This window comes from Crocuta crocuta, unplaced genomic scaffold (genome assembly GCF_008692635.1).
Source record: "Crocuta crocuta isolate KB4526 unplaced genomic scaffold, BGI_CrCroc_1.0 scaffold653, whole genome shotgun sequence".
NCBI classification, from domain to species: domain Eukaryota; kingdom Metazoa; phylum Chordata; class Mammalia; order Carnivora; family Hyaenidae; genus Crocuta; species Crocuta crocuta.
In genome coordinates this window covers 1175768-1198301 of record NW_027527134.1, presented here as the reverse complement: position 1 = coordinate 1198301, position 22534 = coordinate 1175768, and the positions used below count along the sequence as shown (strand labels likewise).

Genomic DNA, 22534 nt, shown 5'->3' with positions numbered 1-22534 from the left:
GGGGGGCGCTGGGGCTGGGGGGGGGTGTCATAGAGAAGCTGCAGATAACCCAAGAATCACCCCAAAGGTCAGTCTCGCCATGCCTTGGGAATGGTGGGGGGGAGGCACAGGTGACCTCCCTGACCCCCATTAGAGCCACAATTCACAAACCCAGAGCCGTGGGTCTTAGGACTCCAAGAGCTGTTTCAAACCTCTTTACGTTGCTGCTAAATTATTTTATCACAGGAGTATGTTTTCTGGAAAAATAGGAAAAGAACACCTATATGCCCATCACGATTTAAGGCTCTGGTGTAGAGCTTTTCTAAGTGTCTTTTTCACGACAGACCATCTCCCTCCCGTCCCTTGTGCTGTGACAGGTCAGGAGCCTTGTCTCCACGCTGAGTCCACTCTCTCTAACAGCCGCCAGGTACCCCACGGCACGGGTGTGTTATTTACCCAACCCTCGCATGGACAGTCATTAGTTGTTTCCGGTGCTTTGCAAGCATATAGAGCAAATCACAATGGCAGTTCTCACATCTGCCTGTTTCCACAACCATCTGAACACGACCCCGGATAAATTCCTACAAGTTGGGCGGATGGGCAGGTCTACCTGGCCGCCTGTCTTCGCACCAGGAGAGCAGCGAATCGGCCCCTCACTGACTCTGCTCTTTAACATCCTTTTTCATTTTACGTTCAGTTTGGGCAGGTCTGTATTTTTCAGTCTCTATTACTCCGAGGCTAACAAATGTCCAAACCAGACCCCGTGCTGTTCAGATAAGGTTCCAAGAAACGCTTCTGTCCCCTGTGAGAACAGTACCTGGCACGGCCCCCAGGAAGATTAGCCGTTATCACCAGAGGTATTCTGAACTTCACACCAGGCTCTCCGTGCCCCTGCGCGTCATCGCCGTACCCCAAGCACTCATGTATTTTAATAAAAATCAAAAACAAAAAAACCCCAGACTACTCAACCAGTTATTAAAACGGAATTCGCAACTGCGCTCAGAAAGAGCAGGGCATTTTGTGCCCCTACCTAGAGCACACAAAAGGCCGCCTTCACTGCGCCGGGCTGCCCCTCGCTGCCCGTGCCTTAAATCTGAGCACCCAGTGTGGCGCCTCGGGGCGCCCAGTTCCTGTTTCTTTGCCCAAGGGGCCGCTGGAAGAGTTCAGGGGGGCGCGAAGAGGGCACACGNGGGGCCTGGGCCCCGTCCTCCGCGGCCGCGGCCGCGCCGCTTCCCCCGCGCCTCACTTTCCTCGCAGATGCGCGCGGCAAGCCCTTCCTGAGCATCTGGGGTGCCCGGCGTCGGGTCCGCAGCCCCCACGTAACGGACAACATCCCTGATGCTCTTGGACTCACGTTGGGGGGAGGGGAGCAGTAATCAATGAACAATAATCAAACAGATACGGTGTCAGATACCGAAGGTGGTGCGGCGAGGGTAAGAGCCGGGCAGGAGAGGGCGAGCGTGGGAGCCGCTGGCGGAGGTGGGGATGTGGGGAGGGGGCTCTGCCGGAGGCCTCCAGGTCGGGTTCCCCAGAAGGGAGGGAGATGGCGTTCAGGGTCGGGGTCTCACTCACAGGCCTGTGAGTGACAGGGAGGGGAGCGCAGGGGCGGGAGGAGGGAGAAGTTGAGCCGCGACGCGAGACTGCGCAACTTGCTCGGGGCCGGGACGCGCACCGCGGGCATCTGGCTGAACCGAATGCCCAAGCCACGGGCCCCTGCCCGTGAACAGCCACCGAGCAGGGCCAGCCTTGCAAGGACATGACCTTGGGAAGGGCGGCTATGCCGCAGGAGCAGCCCCTGCCGGGAGGTGTCTGCTGCTGGCCCCACTCCCGGCATTTGGGACTAAGGCCTTAGTGTGCACAGGGATCTGATTGACACATCTCTGTGTCCCTCTTAGGAACATTTTTTTTCCTGCAGTTTTTTACTTTGAAAAATGTTAACATACAAGCCAGGTGAACGCGCACTAAAGCGAACACCCATACACGCAGACGCAGCGGCTGAAAACGGTTTGCCACATTTCGTCTCTCTCTCCTCTCCATCACCTCTACCCCACTTTTTATCCTCCACTATTAATTCGCTGCGGGTGGTATCTTCCTCCCAAATACTTCAGCATCCATCTCTTACATTACCAAAACGAAATGCATTACACTCGGGAAATGTCGCACCCGTCCAATGCTATTTATTATCTAATACTGCCCATATTCAGCTTGTTCCAATTGTCTCAATAATGTCCTTTATATCTGTTATTAAAAGTCAGGATCTTTGGGGCTCCTGGGTGGCTTAGTCGGTTAAGCGTCCGACTTTCGCTTAGGTCATGATCTCGCAGTTCGTGGGTTCGAGCCCCGCGTCCGGCTCTGTGCTGACTGCCAGCTCAGAGCCTGGAGCCTGTTTCAGTCTGTGACTCCCTCTCTCTCTGACCCTCCCCTGCTCACGCTGTCTCTCTCTCTCTCTCCTAGAAATAAATAAAACATAAAAAAAAAAGTCAGGATCCAGGGGTGCCTGGNTCTCTCTCTCCTAGAAATAAATAAAACATAAAAAAAAAAAAAGTCAGGATCCAGGAGTGCCTGGGTGGCTTAGTTGGTTAAGCATCCAACTTTCACTTAGGTCATGATCTCACGGTTCGTGGGTTCGAGCCCCGCGTCCGGCTCTGTGCTGACTGCCAGCTCAGAGCCTGGAGCCTGTTTCAGTCTGTGACTCCCTCTCTCTCTGACCCTCCCCTGCTCATGCGTGTCTCTCTCTCTCTCTCCTAGAAATAAAATAAATAAATAAATTAAAAGTCAGGATCCAATTGGGAATTTGGATTTAGTTGTCACAGCTCCTTAGCATTCCTTAATCTAGAGCACAGTCCTAGCCTTTCTTTTTTTTTTTTTTTTTGTCTTTTTGACCTTTCATAACATGACCATTTTGAAGAGTCAAGGGTAGCTTTTTGCAGCTTGTCTCTCAACTTGGATTTCATGGTTTTGCTCACCCTTGCATTTAGGTTATGCATTCGGGGCAGGACAATGTACTGAGGGGATGATGCGGTGAATTCAGTCACCAAATCAGGCAGCAGCGGGATGCCCCTCTGTCCTGGTGCTGACGGTAAGTGTGATCAGGTGGCTTCTGCCAGAAGTCTCCATTTTCCCTTTGGTGATTAACAAATAACCCGTGGACTGAAACTCTGAGACCATGTAAATATGCTGCTCCCAGACTACCTTTCAGCCAGTCATCTTGCGTTTAATGATGACTCTTATCTGAATCAATTCCTTCCTGTAAAGGGGTGATTTCCTAATTTCATCTTTCCTTCTACACGTATTAGTTGACATTTTTTGGAAAAGGATTTCCCTCTCTTAATTTCTTGGTCACTATGGACTAATGGACTTTTTTACTCACTGAGATGTGTACTACCTATACTGTCATCAATCTTTTTTTCGAAAGAGGACATTGTCTTTGGGTAATATTTAGCCATCAGGAGCCCCTTAGGAGTGACTCCTCTTTAATTTAAAAAAAAATTAATTTTTTTTTTTGAGAGAGAGAGAGGGAGAGAGAGAGTGAGCAGGGGAGGGGCAGAGAGAGAGGGAGACAGAGTCCGAAGCAGCTCCAGGCTCCCAGCTGTCAGCACAGAGCCTGTCTCCGGGCTCAAATTCATGAACAGCGAGACCGTGATCTGAGCCAAAGTTGGACGCCTACTGACTGAGCCACCCAGGCGCCCCTCCTTTTTAAAAATAACATGTCTTCATCATTCTTTGAGCACTTCTTTATTTCCTGCTACAACCAGATGTTAGAGGTGTATTTCTTTCCCACCCTAGGCCTGGAATCCAGCCGTTTGGGGCAAAAGATCTTTGAGCAGAGACCTGAACAAAAACGGAGGCGTTTCTGGGAATGAAAGCTACCAGGAAGGAAGCATTGGCAAGGGTTGAGCGAACTAGCCTGTGCTGTTCTCAAGTTTCCAAACTGCGTATTATAAGCATGTGTTACTTTATGAATAGGAGAAATGTTTGTTTTAAAAGAGAGAGAGAACGCGCTTAGGTAATCAAGGGCAGAGGGAGAGAGGGCGAGGCAGGCCACACCCCGCGGCATCCCACACGCCCTGAGACCACGACCTGAGCCAAAATGAAGCGTCCCCCGCTCAGTCCACTGAGCCACCCCGACACCCGCGGGGGGAAATGTATTTTACATGTGAAACCGTGTGTACGACAAAAGCAGCATCGCAATAGGGGAGAAAAAGACTGACGGTGAGTTACTTCAGTCACATGCAAAACACTGGATTCCGACCCTAAATGAACTGACGCAGGAAATGCCCTCCGAAAGAGAAAGCAAATCGCTGTAANTTCCATTACACGCACATCCTTGGCACTCCTACGGGTGGGCGTGGGGACAGGTAAGATGATACCTAAGGACCACCCTGCAAGTGCCCAGGGCCCCTCTTGAATTGGGGGTGGTTTGTCATGCCTGGTGGGGACACGTGTTGTACACTCGCGACAGGAGAAGTGTGGGCCGGGAGGCAGAGATGGGGATGAAAGGGATGAGGCTTACCTGTCCTCAGGTGACCCTGGGGTCCCGTGTGGCTTAGCTTGCACCAAACCGGCTCCAAACTCAGGTTTCCTGGTTGGCTGCTGGAGAGACAAGTGACAGGAGAAACGCAAACTTTGATTTATTGAGGAGCCTGGCAACCTGGGAAAAAGGTGGACTAATGTGTCAAAGGCCATCTTCCCTGTGGCGGAAGTTGGGGGGGGGGGCTGTTTAAAGGGGAAGGTGCATGAGAAGCAGGTGCCTGGGCAGGGGCAGGGCAGTCATATGTGGACATGGCCCTGGGCAGACTTGCTGGCATCTGCGGCAGCTGTTTCCAAATGCAGTCAGGCCTTCTCTGCGGGGAGAGTCTGGTCTTTTCCTCCTCAAGGCCAGTGGTCTCCAGGCGTCAAGGACAGTAGGTCGGTCTGCTGCAGACCAAGGAGGACTTAGGTCACGAGCAAGGAGGGCATGAGCTTGAAGCAAGTCAGCCCCACACACCGGCGGGAAGACTGTCACGGCGTCTGGTGCCTACAGATCTTCCTGATGGGTAGACTGTGGGAGAGGCCGGCCCAAGAGGGAGGCAGAGAAAGGGGTGAGCCTGCAAGCACAGACCCTGGGGTGTGGCTGAGCAAGGCCACCAGCTAGTCAGCCTTGGCACCAGCGTCTGTTTGAGAGTGGAAGGTCCAGCGGCTCATACCTGCATCCGAAGGGCGCCGCCCCTCAGGCCACCCTCGGCCGTCTTGTGCTGAGCCGCTTCCCGCAAGAGGGTTCGCTAAGAACAGTGAAGACGGAACGGCACAAGGGACGGCATCTTTTCAGCCACGTGCCTCCAGACCTTCATCCTTTTTCTTTTTTTCCCCAACATCCACCTGCTTTCATCTGCTCAGAGCTCAGAGCGCATCTGGTTGGAGCAGGGCGGTCGGCGGCCAGAGCGAGGCTCCTTTCTCTCGGCCTTTCGTCTGCAGGTGCAGCTGGGCGCTGCTGTCCCCAAGCGGAGGTTGCCGGTGCCGCCGTAGGCTGGGGTCCCTGGAGGCCTGCCTCCTCCCTGCATCCACTTGTTAATACACTACCAGGGAGTGACTACTTCCTCCTCCCCCGCCCCCAAGGGGCTAAGGATCAGGATCTTGCTTCCTAAGGGTGTAAGCGGGGTCTGTGGGGGGTCTGGTCCTTGGCTGCCTGGGGTCAGGGAGATCGCCAGGAGCTTCTGATTGTTGTCTGGCTTTTTATCAAACCTACTGCAGCTGTGTTTCATCTGCCCTTGAACACGTCGTAGGCACTGAAATTGCTCTTTTTCTCTTTACGTGTAGGTATTGAAATTGCCAAATGCAAAGGAGCGAGATACAGGCTGGGACCAGAACTGGAAATATGGTGAGAGCGGCACACCGGACTCCCAGGGTGGGCGGGTGGAGGTGTCTGCATCAGCTCCCCGCAGCAGAAAGGCAAGGGTGAGGGGTGGACAGGTGTGGAGGTGCAGGGCTGTGTATGGGCGTCAGCCGTGAGCGGGCCTGCTTAATGCCACCTGGCAGGGTCACCCAGCCGGCCCGGGCGAGCGTGGANGGGAGGAACAGCTGGGGCTGGGCCACTTCTGTCTGCCGCCACCCTTCTGAGTGGGCACACAGGTTTCGCTTACTGGTCTGCGCATCTTTCCACGAACAAGCGTACGTGATCGCTTCCGCTCTGCCTTTTTCCGGCGACAGGGAGGCTGGTTCCTCCCTGCCCCGTCTTCAGAAGTAAGCAACCGGCTGCCACACTGCAAGTCTCTTACAAGCCATGGTCCATCTGTGACATGTGTCAGCTGCCCTCCGCGCTCCTCTGTGTGCCCGTTTGTGTGTCCAGGTCCTGGCCGCTTGTGGAATCAGAAGTCCCTCCTCGAGCCGTATAAATATACGTCATCTCTTGGTGTGAGTCCTTGAGGCCGCATCTGTCACTTTTCTCACTAGCTTGACTTCTGTCCTTGGAACCCTGACTTCAGCTTGGGCTGTGTTCCCCACAATACCCGAGAGCATTTTCTCACACCAAACCGGTCTTTAAGATGCTCCGTGGCCGGGGCCCTGGGGTCCTGGGTTGTCCGAGTGACCTCTGCTCCTGCGCTCCTGTCTCAGGCTTTATGTTTTGTCTGTTCCTCCCACTGGAGGGGTGTCCTCCGCCACCCTGTCCCCCGGTCAGGGTAGTCGCTGCCCCGGCACCCCCAGGCTACGCCCTCCTTTGCCTTGTCCTCTCCCCACCGCACCCCCTGCCCTCCAAATCTGGACCCGTCGTTTTACGAGGCAGAGGATTGTTGCTCCACGAACCCAGGGCTTGTATCAAGCAGGGGCAAGGGCCCAGCCGAGCTGGGCTCCATGTGGTTTCTGTGCCGAGCAGGCTCACAGTTATTATTGCAACAGTGGGGCGCTCGTTAGGAGAATGGGGGGCCAGTGCCGCGGGCAGGCTGACTCGCGGGTCTGGAGGTCCATTGCCAGAAAGGCCGGCTGTGTCCTCTGGGCCAGTTTTCTAGGCTTTACAGATGGAGGGCTGTCTGGCCAGGACGGGCTGGGGGCGCCTGTGACCGCCCCCGCCGTAAGATGCCCCTTGAGCTGCCAGCGGCCGCAGGGGCGAGGTGTCAGTCGGCGGCTGGACATCAGGCCCGTGACCTCTGGCATCGTGTTGCCATGTGGTGGCACTTGTGGCCTGGGAGGTGCCAGGGCATGAAACTCGTGGAGGCAGCCCTGGCGCCCGTCTTCACGCTGGGCCACCGCCCGCGGCGCTGCTCCCCATGCCGGGGGTTCTGAACACCGAAACTCGTTCCCACACAGCTCAGGAGGCCGGACTCGGGGTGCTGGCGGCCGCTCCCTCCAAAAGCTCCAGGGGGGATCCTTCCCACCTCCTCCCACTGTGCTCCCAGAGCCTTGTCCTGTGGCCGAGTCCCTCCGGCTCCGCCTCCACACGCCCCACCCCCTTCTCCATGTCTTCTTCCTGTCGGATGGAGGACCTGCCCAGGCCGTCTGGGGTCATCTCATCTTTAGATCCTTAACGACCCCTGTAAAGACCCTTTTCCCTTACACGGTCCTGGGGGGCCAGGCCGTGGACACACCTTTCTTGGGGGGGACACCACTCAGCCTGCTTCCAGCACAAGCATCTGTAGCCAGAACCAGGAGTCGCTCTGTGACTGGCATCTGGAATGATGTCAGCGATGTTCGTTGCTTGAAAACATATTCCTTCGGATCCAGCCTTGTTCTTTTGCATCTTTTGCTTGTAGATCAGTGTGATTTGTGCTGCATTAAAAGTTAAAAAAAAATCTACAGGCAGACACTTGACAGGAGAGAGAATTTCTCATGGTAACTGAAGGCGGGGAGCAAGGCCCTGGGGCCTCCTCATTTCCCGTGTGACACGCGTCCTCTTTTCCAGCGGTGACCTAGCCCTGCTTGCACAGGGGACTCGTCCAGGGGGCTTTAAAAAGACCCCTGTGCCTGGTGCGCCCCTGCGTGTCTGACCCGATTGGCCCCTGGGCCCCAGCCCCCCTCCCCGCCCTAACCCGGTGTGTTTCTGGGCCTCACCTGCCTGCTCCCTTCTCTGCAGCGGCTACGGGTGCTGGGATCATTATTACGAGTCGGACACCCTCTTGCATTCGCTCCAAGTCCTGGCTGCCCTTCTGGAATCTCCAGTCACTCAGGACATCATCTGCGACGTGGGAATGTAAGTGCTGGTTCCAGGGGCGCGGGCGCACACGCGGTGGGTCCAGGGGAGTGGGTGCACACGCGGCGGGTGCAGGGGGCGGGTGCAGAGGGCGCGGGCGCACACGCGGCGGGGGCAGGGACACAGGTGTCCCATGCGTGTACCCACCACTGCATTTTCCACGTCGCTGTGACACGTGCTCAGGCCTAGTGTAAGCAGCGCACACATAGGACTTTTAACCCGGTTTGTCTACATTTATCACGACTGGTGACACGTGGACTGTGTTGTTCCCTGTTGCGGCTGTGACAAATGATGGCAAATGCCAAACACAGAAACAACACAAACACTTTGTGTTATGTTTCTGGGCGCCAGAAGTCGAAAATGTGGGTCAGCCTGGAGAGGCCACCTCACCCCTCGGGGCCTCCTTCACCTTAGAAGCCCGTAGAGGCTCCCCTTCCTCCTGCACGTCTGGCTCTGACCCCTCCCCCACCTCGTGTGAGCACCTGGGACTGTCCGGGTGGTCCAGGGCAGCCCCCCATCTCAGGGTCCGTACCTAGGTACCACGTCGGCGCCACAGGAGGTGCGGGACCCGGGCGTCCCCGGGCTGCGGGCTCAGCCGCCACGGGGCTCGTCCCCGCTGTTGTGCTCAGTGGCCCGGCCGGCCTGTCACCGCCTCTCGCCTTCCCGTAGCTGTGGTTGGCCGTCTGGTTCGCCCCCTTCTCTGGGCTTGGTGTTCATAGTCTTGTTTGCATTTGTCTCCTTTTTGCTCCTAAAATGTAAGCAATCGTATTTATAAAGATATTTTCCTTTGAAATGTAGCATTTATCTGGACCTATAAGCTGAACAGAACATTTGTATCCTTGATCGGTGCAGCTGTGTCCTGGCCAGAAGCCAGCAGAGCACCTGGCTTATAGAGCTTTCCCCTCACCTGCAGAGGGGAGCACTCGAGGTGGTCAGGGAGGGGTCCCGACGAGTGGTGGGCATCTGTTCGGCCCCTAGAAGACCCGCCTTGTGCAAGGGGCGCAGGTGACATGTCAGGAGGCGCCCTGAAGCAGGACTGGGAAGGTGCGGGGCTGGTGCATGAGGCCAGGAGGGGACAGAGATGAAACAGTGACGGGTGTGTGCAGAGAGCTAGGGAGGAAGCCACTCTCAGGTCTGAGAACGTTCCAGGAGGAGGAAGAGCCGTGAGGGGAGATTGACTGTGCTTCATTTAGAGGAGTCCAGGGGCGCCTGGGGGCTCAGTCGGTTAAGCGTCCGACTTTAGCTCAGGTCATGATCTCGCGGTTCGTGGGTTCGAGCCCCACATCCGGCTCTGTGCTGACAGCCGGCTCAGAGCCTGGAGCCTGTTTCAGATTCTGTGTCTCCCTCTCTCCCTGCCCCTCCCCTGCTCATGCTCTGTCTCTCTCTCTTGCTCTCTCTCTCTCTCCATTCCTTAAAAATAAATAAACATTAGGCTCTTCTGTCTCAGAGCCTAGACCATGGCAGAGCCCTTGGCTCGTTTCTAACTCTGAGAGAGCCGCACAGGAGCCTTGTGACCCTCTTCAAGGGCCCGAGGAAACTTCATATTAAGACATGTGTGGTTTTGCCTTCTCTCCGCAGGCCCGTGATGCACCGGAATGTCCGCTATAACTGCAGGGTGATATTTCTCAACAGGTGGGTGTGGCCGCGGGGAGAGGGGCCCCGGGAGCCGTGTGCTAGGAGGCGTCTTCTGGAAACGCGGGTCCGTAGAGAAGGCCGATGTCCCGGGTGGGGACTCTGGCACTGCTTTTCTGACCTTCAGAGGAGAGACCACGGGGTGTGGTCTGGGGACACGTGGCCCTGTTGGCTGGAAGCCACTGGAGGGAGGGTGGTCTGTCACGGTCCCCTAACGGCCCCTGGATATCAGCTGCCTGCCTGGCACATGGCTGCCGGGCCTCGGCTGCTCTGTGGTCGTCCCTCCACCTCAGGGCGGGTGGGCCCACGGGTGCCCCCATGACCGCGTGCTCATCTCAGGAGCTGCCTGGGTTTCCCGTCTGCAGGAGGATCCTGCTCATCAGGCCCAAGATGGCCTTGGCCAACGAGGGCAACTACCGGGAGCTGCGCTGGTTTACGCCCTGGTCCAGGACTCGGTGAGCTCGCAGGTCTCGGGTCGTCCCCGTGCGCGGCCTTGGCCCAGGGTGGGGCCGGGGGGGTGAGAGCCGGCGACAGGTTCCTGCTGTGGAGGTACCGCTACTTTGATGCTGCTGCTCCGCCGATCTGTCGCCGTCACGGAAACGTCAATGGCCACGGCCGTCGGGCGCATCATGTCACGAGTCCCCGCGAGCCAGGCTTTCTCGGCTCCAGCCGGTCGCGCCAGGGCTGCCGTCCGCGTGGCAAGGAGGTCCCTTTGTGACCGTTGCTTTTCTTTATTGTTGCTGCTGCTGAAATGGAACTTTCAGCGTTACATTCTCAGACGGTCAGTATTCTTAGGTGGGAAAACAGGAGTTTCGTATGTTCTTGCGACCCCGTTCCGCCATGGGCACATGGGACTTCTGTCCCCTGTCCCGAGCTGACGGGTGTCGGCATCATTGTCTCTCTCTGACGAGTGGCTTGTTTGCTGGGACACGCCTTCCAGTAGATTCCAGAGGTTCCTACGGCCCCTCCTCGGGCTCGATTCCTAGATCGTGGCTCTCCTGCACAACGATGACGTACTCTGGACAGCCGGGTGGAGAGCACGCGCTTCTCTGCTCCCCCAGGGTCCCCGCGTGGCCACCAACCCAGGAACTCCCCGCACCCGGAACCTCGTCCTCTGGGGCCTCCTACACGGGCGAGGTTGATGACAGGGTCGGCCTTTGGCCCCTGAGCTCCACCCCTAGCCCGGCTCCCTGCCCAGGCCTGAGGCCTGGGACCGAAAGTCCAACTCCCTGAGCTGCTCCCGAGCCGGCCAGCGCCGTCCCCTGGCGCCCTTCCCCACGTCACTCAGGACAACCTGTGTGGCTCTTGTCACAGGAAATTCCAAGGGTCTCAGGAGCTCAGGGCCCGAAAGCACGAGATGGGACTTCCTAAGTAATGATTCGCGGAGGGTGGATTTTTGGCCCCTGGCCTGCCTGCGGATGTGGCTTATTTGACATGATAATTCATTTTGCAGAATGAAAAATAAATGAGAGGCTAGAAAGCACTTTTGTCCCTGTTGTCAGAAGGATTGCCTCCAGGGTGAGAAGTTGGGTGCCGCTTGGGTCTCTCTTCGCCCGTGTGGTTATTTTCTCTGGGCGCTGGCAGAAGCTTCTCTTCAAATTTGGTCTTTTAAAACTGTGCTCTGTGGGCCCTGGCGGAGGTCTCCGGGCTCCCATGTTCAGCCCTTCCTGGCCCCTGTGTTTTGGGGGAACGTCATGTCCTTTCTGGGCGATTTCTACTCTATTTTCTCTGTTTTCTATTTCTGGAACGCCTCTTGATCAGGGACCAGACTCTCCCAGACCAGCTTCTCTAACTGTTGTGACCTTTCTTTCCCGTATTCTGGAAGATTGCATCCTTTACTTTTTACCTCTACTGAAACATTTATTTATTTTTGAGAGAGAGAGGGAGGGCATGAGCAGGGGAGGGGCAGAGAGAGAGGGAGAGAGAGGGAGACACAGAATCCAAAGCAGCAGCTCCCGGCTCTGAGGTACTAGCCAGCAGGCACCGTTCTCAGAACTGAGGAAAGCAGCAGGTATACGGCCACAGTGTTACCAGGACCTGAAGATTCTTGCTCAGGGTTTGTAAACAACTCATGAATCGGTAAGAAATAGTAAAAAAAAAAAAAAAAAGAAAATGCCAATCAAAAAGGAAAACCCAAGGTGCACAGGACAGTGGAGATTTGATGTAGGGAAAAAGCAGCCGTGTCAATAGATGCTCAGTGTCGTTGGCATTGCGGCCGATGTCAGCTGACACCACAGTGAGGTTTCTGCGCCGCTGGAGCGCCAGGGCACCAGGCCCCGGCGAGGACGCCAGACAGGGAGCCCCCTCCGGTGCTGGCAGAAAGCCGGCAACAGTTGGGTGTTCCCTGTGAGGGCAAGGGGTGCCCCCTTCACTGCCCCCACCCCGGGGCAGGGGCCGCAAGCTGCACGCACCTCAGAGAAGACGCAGGACGACGGGAGGAGGAGAGTGGCAGAGTGTATGTTCCGTACAGTGTACACTGTGCGGATGCGAGGCCGGGAGCAGGGGACCTGACCACGGGAGGTGTGAGGGGCGCATCGCGCAAAGTGCAAGGGGGCACGGCTTCGGTGCTCAGCCTTCTGCGGGGAGAGCGCCAGCGCCTGCTGCTCTGCTTTCTGCACAGTGTGCTGTGAGTGTGGTGTTTTAAGTTTATTTCTTTATTTTGAGAGAGACAGAGTATGTGGGGGAGGGGCAGAGAGAGAGGGAGACGCAGAATCCGAAGCAGCTCCAGGCTCTGAGCTGTCAGCACAGAGCCCGACGCGGGGCTCGAACCCGCCAACCATGAGATCACGACCTGAGCTGAAGTCAGACGCTCAGCCGCCTGAGCTCCCAGGCACCCTGAGCCGTGAGTGGTTTTGACCTTACAGGCAGGTCTTTGATTTTAGGAATATTTTGCAGTTTCCCGTTTTCAAAGGATTTTGTTCTTTCGCTCCCGTTCAGGAGCCTCTGCTGTCTGGGCATCATGCGTCCCCTGGCATCTTCCACATCTTTCCTCCTCTCTCTGTCCATTTATTTGTTGTTGTTCTGTGGTTGCTCCTGCACGTGGCCCGAGCAGGCGTCTGCGGAGCCTCTGCCCTGCTGCTTCCTGGGCTCCGGGATCACATTCCTGATCAGATTCCTCTCCTCGTTCAGAGCTCGCTTTCTATCTTCTGTCATCTGCTCATCTCTTGCTTGAGACTTTTTATGAGGTTGTGTCGTCTCTGAACGTGCCGGGAGCACGGGCCGCTGGGTCTCACGGTGGCTCCTTCAGCCTCGCTCGTGTCCCTGCGCCCCTGGAGGCGGTGGTGTGGACGCGAGCCAGAGCAACAGCTCACGTTTTCACGTTCTGACACTTAAAAAGACCGCTTCGGCCCCTGGGAGCTGTGCCAGGGCGCAGAGGGTAAGATGGCTGGGTTACTGTGTCCCCGCCCTCGTAACAAGCACACGCCAGCTTCAGGGTACAGTGTCAGGCCTTTTAAGAAAACGACAACAACAACAAAAAACCCTTCTTGACTGGAGAGATTTTAAGAATCTACTCATTTTCGGTATGTTCTTAGACGGACCCCTAGATCTAAGCAGGCAGGTCATGGGGCACTTGTGCTCCCAGCCGGGGCAGAGACTTGAGGTCGGCCTGGCCAAAGAAGGTTTCTTGGCAGGAGTGTGCTGCTAGGATCTTTCTGGAGGATGTTGGCTGCAAAGAAGGGGCATCCAGGCAGAGAAAGGTGCGGGCTGTGCAGACAGGTCGGGTGTGGGGACCGGAGCGGAGGAGGTTGGGCCCGCATGAGCCAAGCTTTGAATGCCAAGCTACTGCAGGACTTTTACTCTGGGTATTTTGGCTCTCGATGAACCTGGCAAAGTTCAGTGGCCAAGTAAAAGGTGAAGGCACGCGTTGGAGCAGAGAGTAGGAGCGCAGAGGTGAGCGTGCCCGGTGCCCTGGCAGCCCTGCTCTGGGCTGGTGCTGGTGCGTCTGGGTGGGGCTGGAGGCCAAGGAGAGGAAGAAGGGACAGGCCTTGGCTGGCTCCTCCCTCTAAAGTTACCTTTGACGCCGCAACACCGGCGTCAGCAAGCCTGTGGATGGTTTGCAGACTCACTGGCGCAGCAAGGCGGCTGGGAGGTCCCTGTCCCCGTCACTAGCGCGGGAGAGAAGGTATCGCCCTCCAGCTTCCCAGCTTCATGATTTACTCGAGCAAAAACCCCTGAAGCCACCGCGGGAGGCTCTCGTGAATCCCGAGGAAGGAATGAGATTCGGTTCACAAAATGCCTTCACGCAGCGTCCCGTAAAAGCCTACTAGCGGTCAAACTTGGGAAGCATCTGTTCCCTGCATCCGCCCTTCAGGGTGGTACCTGGGGATGCCCTGTCCAAGAGCCGCAAGTTAGACTCGGTCCATCTCACTCCGTTTGGAGCTTAACCTTATCATTTGGGTTTGTGATCGCGTGTTGGTCCAGCGCGGCGTGATCCTCCCGACTCAGAGTCCGATCAGGAGCTCCGCTGGGATCGCTCCCTCTTCTGAGATCGTGCCTGTGACGTGTCTGGGAGCGCGGGCCACCAAGGCCCCAGGAGGCCGAGGCGGTGGGGGCTTCCCGGGCGCCGCAGGGGCTCCGAGCAAAATGTGCGGCAGCTTGTCAACTCAGCCTCCCTTGTCTTTTTATCTTAAATGGAGGGTCAGGGCGCCTGGGCACGTGCTGTCAGAGGGTCGGGGCTCCTGGGCACATGCAGCCTGAGGCTCGGGGCACCTGGGCAAGTGCAGTTGGAGGCTCAGGGCGCCTGGGCACGTGCATTGGGAGGCTCGGGGTGCCTGGGCACATGCATTACGAGGCTCAGAGCACCTGCGCACGTGCATTACGAGGCTCAGGGCGCCTGGGCATGCCTGACAGTCCTCTGCTGACGCACCGTTGGAAGCTCCGGGTTGACTTTTGTGCCCATTCAGATGCCATCCATGCCTCGTGCTTTCTGGGACGTTCGTCCTCAGATCTGTCTGGTTCCCTCCCCAGGCAGACAGAGGAGTACTTTCTCCCCCGGATGCTACAGGACCTGACAGAGCAGGTGAGTCTCTGGGAAGAGAACCCATTTTCCGGCCAGGCTCATGGTGCACCTGGGGGTCGTTGCGCTTCGGGTGGGGGTGTCGAGGCCACAGCGGCACTGGCTGGTGTGCGGGGAGAGATTCCCGGGCACGTAGGGAGGATGGTGCCACGGTGCTCGGCCTGTTCGTGCCTCCCCGTTCCCGTCCCGCCCATTGTGCTGAGACCCCTCCCACACCTTGCTCGGGCCTCAGGGTTGCCCAGGAAGTGGTGTGGGGACAGGGATGGGGGAGGGGTCTAGGAGTGAAACCCAAGGAAGACTTTACCTCATCCGGTGAAGACCCAGCATCAGAAACCTCGTGCTTTGGACCTGGCTGGCCAGGCCTTTAGCACTTTGGTCGCCCAGCTGTGCCTGGGGCCTCGTCCCCCCTCCTCTGACGGGAAGCTGCTGGGGTGACAGCTGGAACCCATCGTGTCCGCTTCCCACGGGCGGCTGTGGCCATGGGGGCACAGAGTGGGTGCTGGGGGAGGCCTGACTGGTCCACTTTCTGCCCGAGGTCCCATTCTGGTGTTAAGTGTGTTAATTTGCTCAGGCTNGGAGGTGCGGGGCTGGGGGGGTGGGGAGAAGTCTGTTAAACAGCAGGTGCTTGACTCCTGGTCCTGGAGGCCAGAGCCCGAGGTCCAGGCAGGGCAGGGCCAGGCCCCCAAGGCCTCTCTCCTGTGTGTGGACAGCCGTCCTCGCCCTGTGTCCTCACGGGGCCATCCCTCTGTGCGTGTCTGTGTCCTGATCCCTCTTCTTACAAGGACCCAGGTCACACTGGATCAGGGCCCCTCTGGGTGACCCTCAGTCACCTGTGAAGTCCTCTCTCCAGACACAGTCACATTTAGAGGTGCTGGGGGGTCAGGACCCCAGCGCAGGAATCTGAGGGACCCAGATCAGCCTGTGCCACCGGGTTCTCTGCACCCCTAATTCCTGCCCTTTGGGCAGCTCCTTAGGGTCCGGAATCTCTGCAGGGGAGGGCTGGCTGGGGTGCAGCTGGACCTTAGGGATGGAGTCGAGCCGGAGCAGGGGTCCGTGTAGAACCTGACATGGGGCTTAATCCCATGACCCTGGGGTCACAAGCTGAACTGACATCCAGAGTCAGACACTGAATGGACTGAGCCCCCAGGCACCCCAAGACCCTTTATTCTTAATAACAATGATGACCATGGGGGTTTGTGCCCATGGAAACTTCCAGAGCACAGTGACAGCTTTTCGGGGCCATGGTAGCCCTGTGGCAGCTCGGCGAACGCTGTGACCAGGGCCGCAGGGTCAGCAGGGGCGGTGCAGCTGGCACCGGGCTGCCTGGCTGGGGGGTGCTCCCCAGCTGGGCAGGGGCTCACTGGGGCTGGAAGCGAAGGGGCGGTGGGGTGGGGACGCAGCCCCGACGGGGGGACGGCTGAGGCGCCTCCTCCCCTCCTGCAGGAGACCGTGCCCTTCGGAGATGCAGTGCTGGCCACCTGGGACACCTGCATCGGGAGCGAGATCTGTGAGGAGCTGTGGACGCCCCGCAGGTCAGGCCCGGCCCCGGGTGTGCAGCAGCCCTGGCGGGTGGCCTCGGGGACACCAGGGCGGGGCGGGCGGGGCGGGCAGGGCGGGGCGCAGCCGGTCTCTTCCTGTCAGCCACATCTGCCCACAGCCCACACGTGGACATGGGCCTGGATGGCGTGGAGATCTTCACCAACGCCTCGGGCAGCCACCACGTGCTGCGCAAAGCCCACGCCAGGGTGGATCTGGTGACCATGGCCACCACCAAGGTAGGCGCTGGGCCGCCGTGCTGGAGCGTGTGGGCCGCGGCCCGGGTCTGTCCTGCACACTCCCAGTCCCCAGTGCCCGGGCAGGGCAGGGCCCGCACGGCAGACGTCGGCGCCCGTGGTCACGGCCAGTGCTCTGCACACGTGCACCGACTCACCCTCGGGGGCCACGCCTGCGGGACCTCCCCTGACCCTGCAGGGTGGGCAGGGCACCCGGCTCCCGGGGTCCAGTGGCCACAGGCTCCTGCCCCAGCGTCGGCCCCCAGGCCCGAGGCACCATCCGAGGGTCGAGGGACGCGCTGGCCGCGTGCGCGGTGGCGCCGAGCCAGAGCGCAGGGAGCGACCCCGAGGTTGCCACCCTTGCTGGGCAGCGTGACCCCTGAGGGGCGGGTTTGGGTCTCAGCTCCGTGCCGTGGGGTTTGCCTTCCATGACCCCTCCTCCCGTGTCAGGAGACGACAGCCGCTGTGGAAGGGGTGCTGGGGGGCAGCGACGGGGGACGTCGGCGTGACGCCCCGAGCCTGGGAAGGCCGGCGCCTCACAGCCCTGGGCCCCACTGGGCCCCACTGTGCACAGGCCCTTCCTTCAGGGGGAGGGGTCCCTGCGGGCACCGAGGAAGGGAAGGTGATCTCGCTGCCCCTGTGTTCTCCAGAATGGCGGCATCTACCTGCTGGCCAACCAGAAGGGCTGCGACGGGGGCCGGCTCTACTACGACGGCTGCGCCCTGGTAGCCGTGAACGGCCACATCGTGGCGCAGGGCTCCCAGTTCTCCCTGGACGACGTGGTGAGAGCCAGCTCGCACCCAGGGCGTCTGCTCCTTTCCGCGACCGAGCTCTCGTGTGGGGCTGTTTCCTCCGGGCCCCCATGCGGCACCCATCCCCACGCCCGGACAGAAGAGGCCACCACAGTGCAAGGCTCACGCCATGTGCACAGCCCGGGGGAGGACGCCAGCCCCACAGTCACCCTCAGGGGCAAGCGAGCGGGCAGGTGCTGTGGGGGCGGGCTGCGTCCCAACGGGAGAGCTGGTGACTGGGCCCCCCGGGAGTAGGCAGCACCGCCTGGTCCCCGCAGGAAGGGGTCGCTCAGCGGGGGCCTCGTGCGTACAAGCAGAGCTGAGAGGAGCTCGGTGAGGCCACTTGAGAACGACCTGCCGGCTCTTCCCCACGTGTCCACGCCTCACGTGCTCACTGTGGGCCCGGCACAGCCCTGAGAGCCCTGGGGGCCCTCAGGCTCCCGGAAGGCCTCCCTCTGTGGGGCCGTCTGGTATCACTGGACGTGCGAGAGGCCCAGGGTCAGCGGTGCGGACACAGGTGGCGGGAAGTGGGGATGAAGCAGCCGGGCAGACAGGTGTCGAGAAGTGACTCATGGTTATGCGACCGCGAGGGGCCCTCAGTCGGCATCACCCGCGTCTTGGGGTCGGCTGGAAACGCTAGTTCAGGGGCTGGTAGGAGGGAAGACGGGTTTGCGGGACGCAGCAGCACAAGTCACGTCCCGTCGTAAGTGTGAGACTCACTTCTCTGCACTTGGGTTGCTCACACGGTTGGTGAGGAAGCAGGTGGGAAACCAAACTTGCATCTCAAAGCGGAGCCAGAGATCCCTGTGATGCTCTCTTGCTGGAGGGGTGGGGGGGGAGTGGGTCACGACTTCGGCAGCAGGGATGCTCCCTCCCTCCCAGCTGTCCCCCAGGCCCTACTCGCCAAGTGACAGCGACCCCAGAGCCCTCCACATGTTCAATATCAGCCACAGTAAAGACGGGAAGGTCAAGTTCGGAGAAGTCAAGTTCGTGCGAAAGGCATCACATCTTCTCTGTCCATGGGAACACCCAGCTGCCTTCAGACCGGGTCGCTGTGGCCAGGACGGCGGGCGGACAGCAGAGCCACGGGCGCCCTGCCAGGGTTGAGGGGCAGCAGAGGGGGCCGCCTGCACCAGGAGGAGTAGGTGCCAAGCCCTGGCCAGGCCTCGGGGTCAGGCCCCCAGGGCTCTGTCTCTCGGGCGCACACCAAGGTGATCCGGCCACGCACTGAAGCCTGACGCCCTTGACTCAGTTTCCAGGCTAGAATCCTGACTCCATCCCAGCGATCGAGGAGAGGCTGGGGGAGGCCACGCTGTCAGGCCACTCCTCCATGACCCTCCTGCCATGATCAGACCTCGTGTGGCACGTGGAGCCATCTCACAGGGCGACAGACCTGCTGACCCTTTTAATTAATTAATTAATTATTTCTGAGAGAGAGAGACAGAGCGTGAGCAGGGGAGGGGCAGAGAGAGAGGGAGACACAGAATCTCAAACAGGCTCCAGGCTCTGAGCTGCCAGCACAGAGCCCGATGCGGGGCTCGAACCCACAACGAACCACGAGATCGTGACCTGAGCTGAAGTCGGACGCTTAACCGATTGAGCCACCCAGGCGCCCCCTGCTGGCCCTTTTCCAGCACGTGTGTCCCGGGGTCTTCCAGTCCTATGTTCCTGCCGAAGCTCACCTGGTCGGGGGAGAAGTGGAACGGGGCCGCCTTCTCACGAAAAGATTCACACCGTCCACAGTCTCGTGCTTTGTGGCCTCGCGCCTCCCTGGGCTTTGTCATTTGGAAGGCGCCGTGGTCTTGGTGGCCCATCGCTTCAGGAAATGATGAGAGAACAAACGTGTGAGCTCCGTTTTCTCTGGACGTGTCCAGCGTGGCCTGGGCCCAGAGCTGCCCATGGCAGCTGCCCACAGCCTGGTGCAGGAGCAGGGTGGCCACGGCCATCCTGTGCCACCCGGCGGGGGTGGGGGCCGCGCTCACTGTCCCACACTGGCACATGTGAGATGGCGTTGCAGTAACGTGATTTGATCAGGAGTTATTTTCACAGAGAAAGGAACAGTACATACGAGTTAAGATCTTTCTTTTGCGGTTTCTTGAAATTTTATTCTTTTCCTATTTTGTGTTACTTTTTGACTCCTAATATTCCTGTCTCACCTGGGTTTGAAGGCAGGGACGTGTCACCCGCCGTCACACAGCAGCACATGTAGGCAGGGATGCCAGCATGGATTGCCGAGGCTCCCGCTTAGCCTTCCCTTTCGTGGCCTCAGATCCCGGGTTGCCACTCCTCGTGGCCCCAGGATGGCTGCAGCAGCTCCAGCCGTCCCATCTCCACACAGCGCGTTCAAAGCAGCAAAGGGGCCCTGTTCCCCGTGCATCTTTATCAGAGAAGCGGTCTCAGAGGTCCCGCAGACACTGATTGGCAGAAGCCTGTGCTGTGATTCGGGCTCGCGGCCCCGTTCACTGCAGGTTCCGGGACACCAGCTGGAGGGCAGCAACACTGGCTGGCCCTCCCCGGGGCCCCTAGGAGCCCACAGACCCCAGTCCCTGCCGCAGAAGGGGGACTCCTCCTGTGGAATGTGCACATCTCGGAAAACAGCCGGCTTACCTGTGTGAGCAGGAAAACCCGGAAATCACGCTCTCCCTTTGAAACCCCCTTCTCCAGGAAGTCCTCACCGCAACCTTGGATTTGGAGGATGTCCGAAGCTACAGGGCAGAGATTTCATCTCGAAACCTGGCGGTGAGTGTGGCAGACACGCGGGATGCTTGACAAGGACTTAGGACGTTTTTTTTGTAAAGAGCAGCTTGTCGAGACGCCCCCGCTGCACACGGCGATCGGTGGATTGAGCAGGCTCACGGGGCCACGCAGCCGTCACCTCCTTGGTGCCCTGACACTGAGGACCTCCTCACCCCAAAGAAACCCCTGCCTGCCCGCCTCACTCTGCGCCCCTCCCCCAGCCGGGGGACCCACCGGTCTGTGTCCGGTCTGGATTCGCCCACTGTGGGCGTCTCTCAGAGCTGAAGTCCTGTAACAGGAGGTCCTCTGTGTGGCTGCTGTCCCCGAGCAGGCCGTGTGCAGGCCCGTCCCGGTGTGGCGGGCGTCTGGGCTTCGTGCCTCTCCGCGGCTGGGACTGCACTGCGAGCATCCCTCCACCCGCAGCTGGGCCGCATGGTCACTCTGCTCTGATCTTGGGGGTGGGGGTGCTGGACTGGTCCCCGACCTGCATCTGAGCGCACGAGGGACCCAGCGCTGGCGGCCGCCAGTCTCTCTGACCCCAGCCGTCCCGCCGGAGGGCTGACGTGCATCCCGCTGTCCGTCAGCCACCGCAGGGGCCCCTGGGGGCTGGGTGACGCGGGGCGTCAGCATCGTGCCTCCGTCAGCAGGCCAGCAAGGTGAGCCCCTACCCCCGAGTGAAGGTGGACTTCGCCCTCTCGTCCCGCGAGGACTTGCTGGTGCCGGTGTCCCAGCCCGTCGAGTGGAAGTACCACAGTCCCGCCGAGGAGATCAGGTGGGCCGCCTGGACGTGCGGGGGGTGGGGGGGGCCTGTTCCCGAGGCCGCGCCCCTCGCCCACTTTGGGGGCCAGAGCCGGGTGGATGGCCGGTCCTCACCGCCTGCCCGGCCCGGCTGCCTGGTTAGGAGGAGGCTGTGCTGCATCGGGGCTGAGGCTGTGGAGGCTGCAGCCGGACGGCCTGGTTCCCCCTCCCCCTCCCCCTCCTGCCCTGCTGCCTCTTTGTTGGGGGAACGCGGGCACCGCGGGCCTGCCGTTTCCTTGTGCGCCTTGGTTTTCCGGTTTCAAACCGAGCCAGAGGCACCACCCGCCTCCCAGGGCTGTTTGGAGACAAAAGTGAGCTAATTACGAAGCTCTGGGCCCAGCCGCCGGGTCCTGGCCGCCGACCCCAGTGGATTGCAGGCCCGGCCGGTGGCCCCAGGCCTGACGGTGCCCGTTGCCCCGCAGCCTCGGCCCCGCGTGCTGGCTCTGGGATTTTCTGAGACGCAGCCAACAGGTGAGGTTTCCGCGTTTGTGTTGAGTCTGGGGGTGGGGGGGCGAGTGATTTCCCCCTAACGCGAGCCCTCCTTCACTCAGCCTCAGTCGGGGGCTCGTCCGCGTAGCCAGACACCACAGGGCACGCGGAGGTTTGGCTCTGTCTCTGAGTCCCGCCCAGCGATGTTCCCAGTGAACAGATTCCATCTTCCGCGGGTTTTGTGTCCTGACGTCTGCAGTTTCCCGAGAATCAGTCCTAGGCGCCCTTCCCAGCCAAGGGTCCGTTTTCCCCTGGAAAAGCCCTTCTGGAATGTGCAGGGCATGTCTTTGCCCCCCACGTGAGCACGCTGACACCCATTGACGCCCACGAGGTTTCGTAGCACTCGTGGGGCTCGCAGTGGGGCTGGGCTGGCTTCTGGGCACGTCGCGTCCGAGGCTCTGCTCACGCCTGCCTTTGGTCGGCCCCTTCCAGGCCGGGTTTTTCTTGCCCCTGAGTGGCGGGGTGGACAGCGCGGCCACCGCCTGCCTCGTCTACTCCATGTGCCGCCAGGTCTGCGAGGCTGTGAAGGACGGAAGTAGGTGGCGTCCGTTGGTCTGAGCAAGGCTCCGGGGGTGGGGGGGCTGGGCTGAGGAGACCCGCTGGGCCTGGTCTTCGTGGGCGACGGCAGCTCTGCGATTGTGCTCAGAGGTCACGGCAGGACCTGGGGGCAGCAGGCAATGAGGTCCTTCCCCGGGCTTCGGGCCAGGCTGGCGTGGCTGTTAAGCCAGATGCGCCATGCCGTGTGCTGCGGTGTGGCCTGGCGGGAGGAACGCGGGCCTCGGGGTCAGGAAACCGGGTCGAGATCCTCCCCGTGCGCCCCGTATCAAGCATCCCCTTAGCGCGCTCACCGGAAAAGCCAGGGGGTTGCTCCCGCGGAGGAGACGGGGCCGGGTGGGGCGAAGCAGAGGCCTGGGCCCCGAGCAGCGGCTGCCACCTGCTGCCTGGTGGTTTTCAGACCAGGAAGTGCTGGCCGACGTCCGGAGCATCGTGGACCAGCCCGACTACACGCCCCAGGACCCCCGAGAGCTCTGCGGGCGCGTGCTGACGACCTGCTACATGGGCAGCGAGAACTCCTCCCGGGAGACGCGGGAACGAGCCGCCGAGCTGGCCCGGCAGATCGGCAGGTAGAGGGGCCGCTGGCGCGGGCAGAGGTGCGTCG

The 22534-nt window shown here is 59.8% G+C and overlaps 1 protein-coding gene across 1 annotated transcript in view; it reads left to right on the top strand.

Moving 5' to 3' along the window:
• NADSYN1 (NAD synthetase 1) overlaps positions 1–22534 on the top strand; it is a 32519-nt gene that overhangs the window by 495 nt on the left and 9490 nt on the right. The window contains exons 2-16 of the mRNA XM_077757365.1: positions 1127–1333; positions 1378–1412; positions 5776–5836; positions 8024–8140; positions 9719–9772; positions 10138–10227; positions 14741–14792; positions 16233–16321; positions 16447–16564; positions 17212–17343; positions 20017–20091; positions 20736–20860; positions 21309–21357; positions 21808–21910; positions 22331–22499. Coding sequence (XP_077613491.1) covers positions 1127–1333; positions 1378–1412; positions 5776–5836; positions 8024–8140; positions 9719–9772; positions 10138–10227; positions 14741–14792; positions 16233–16321; positions 16447–16564; positions 17212–17343; positions 20017–20091; positions 20736–20860; positions 21309–21357; positions 21808–21910; positions 22331–22499 — 1476 coding nt within the window. The remainder of the gene's footprint in view (positions 1–1126; positions 1334–1377; positions 1413–5775; positions 5837–8023; positions 8141–9718; positions 9773–10137; positions 10228–14740; positions 14793–16232; positions 16322–16446; positions 16565–17211; positions 17344–20016; positions 20092–20735; positions 20861–21308; positions 21358–21807; positions 21911–22330; positions 22500–22534) is intronic.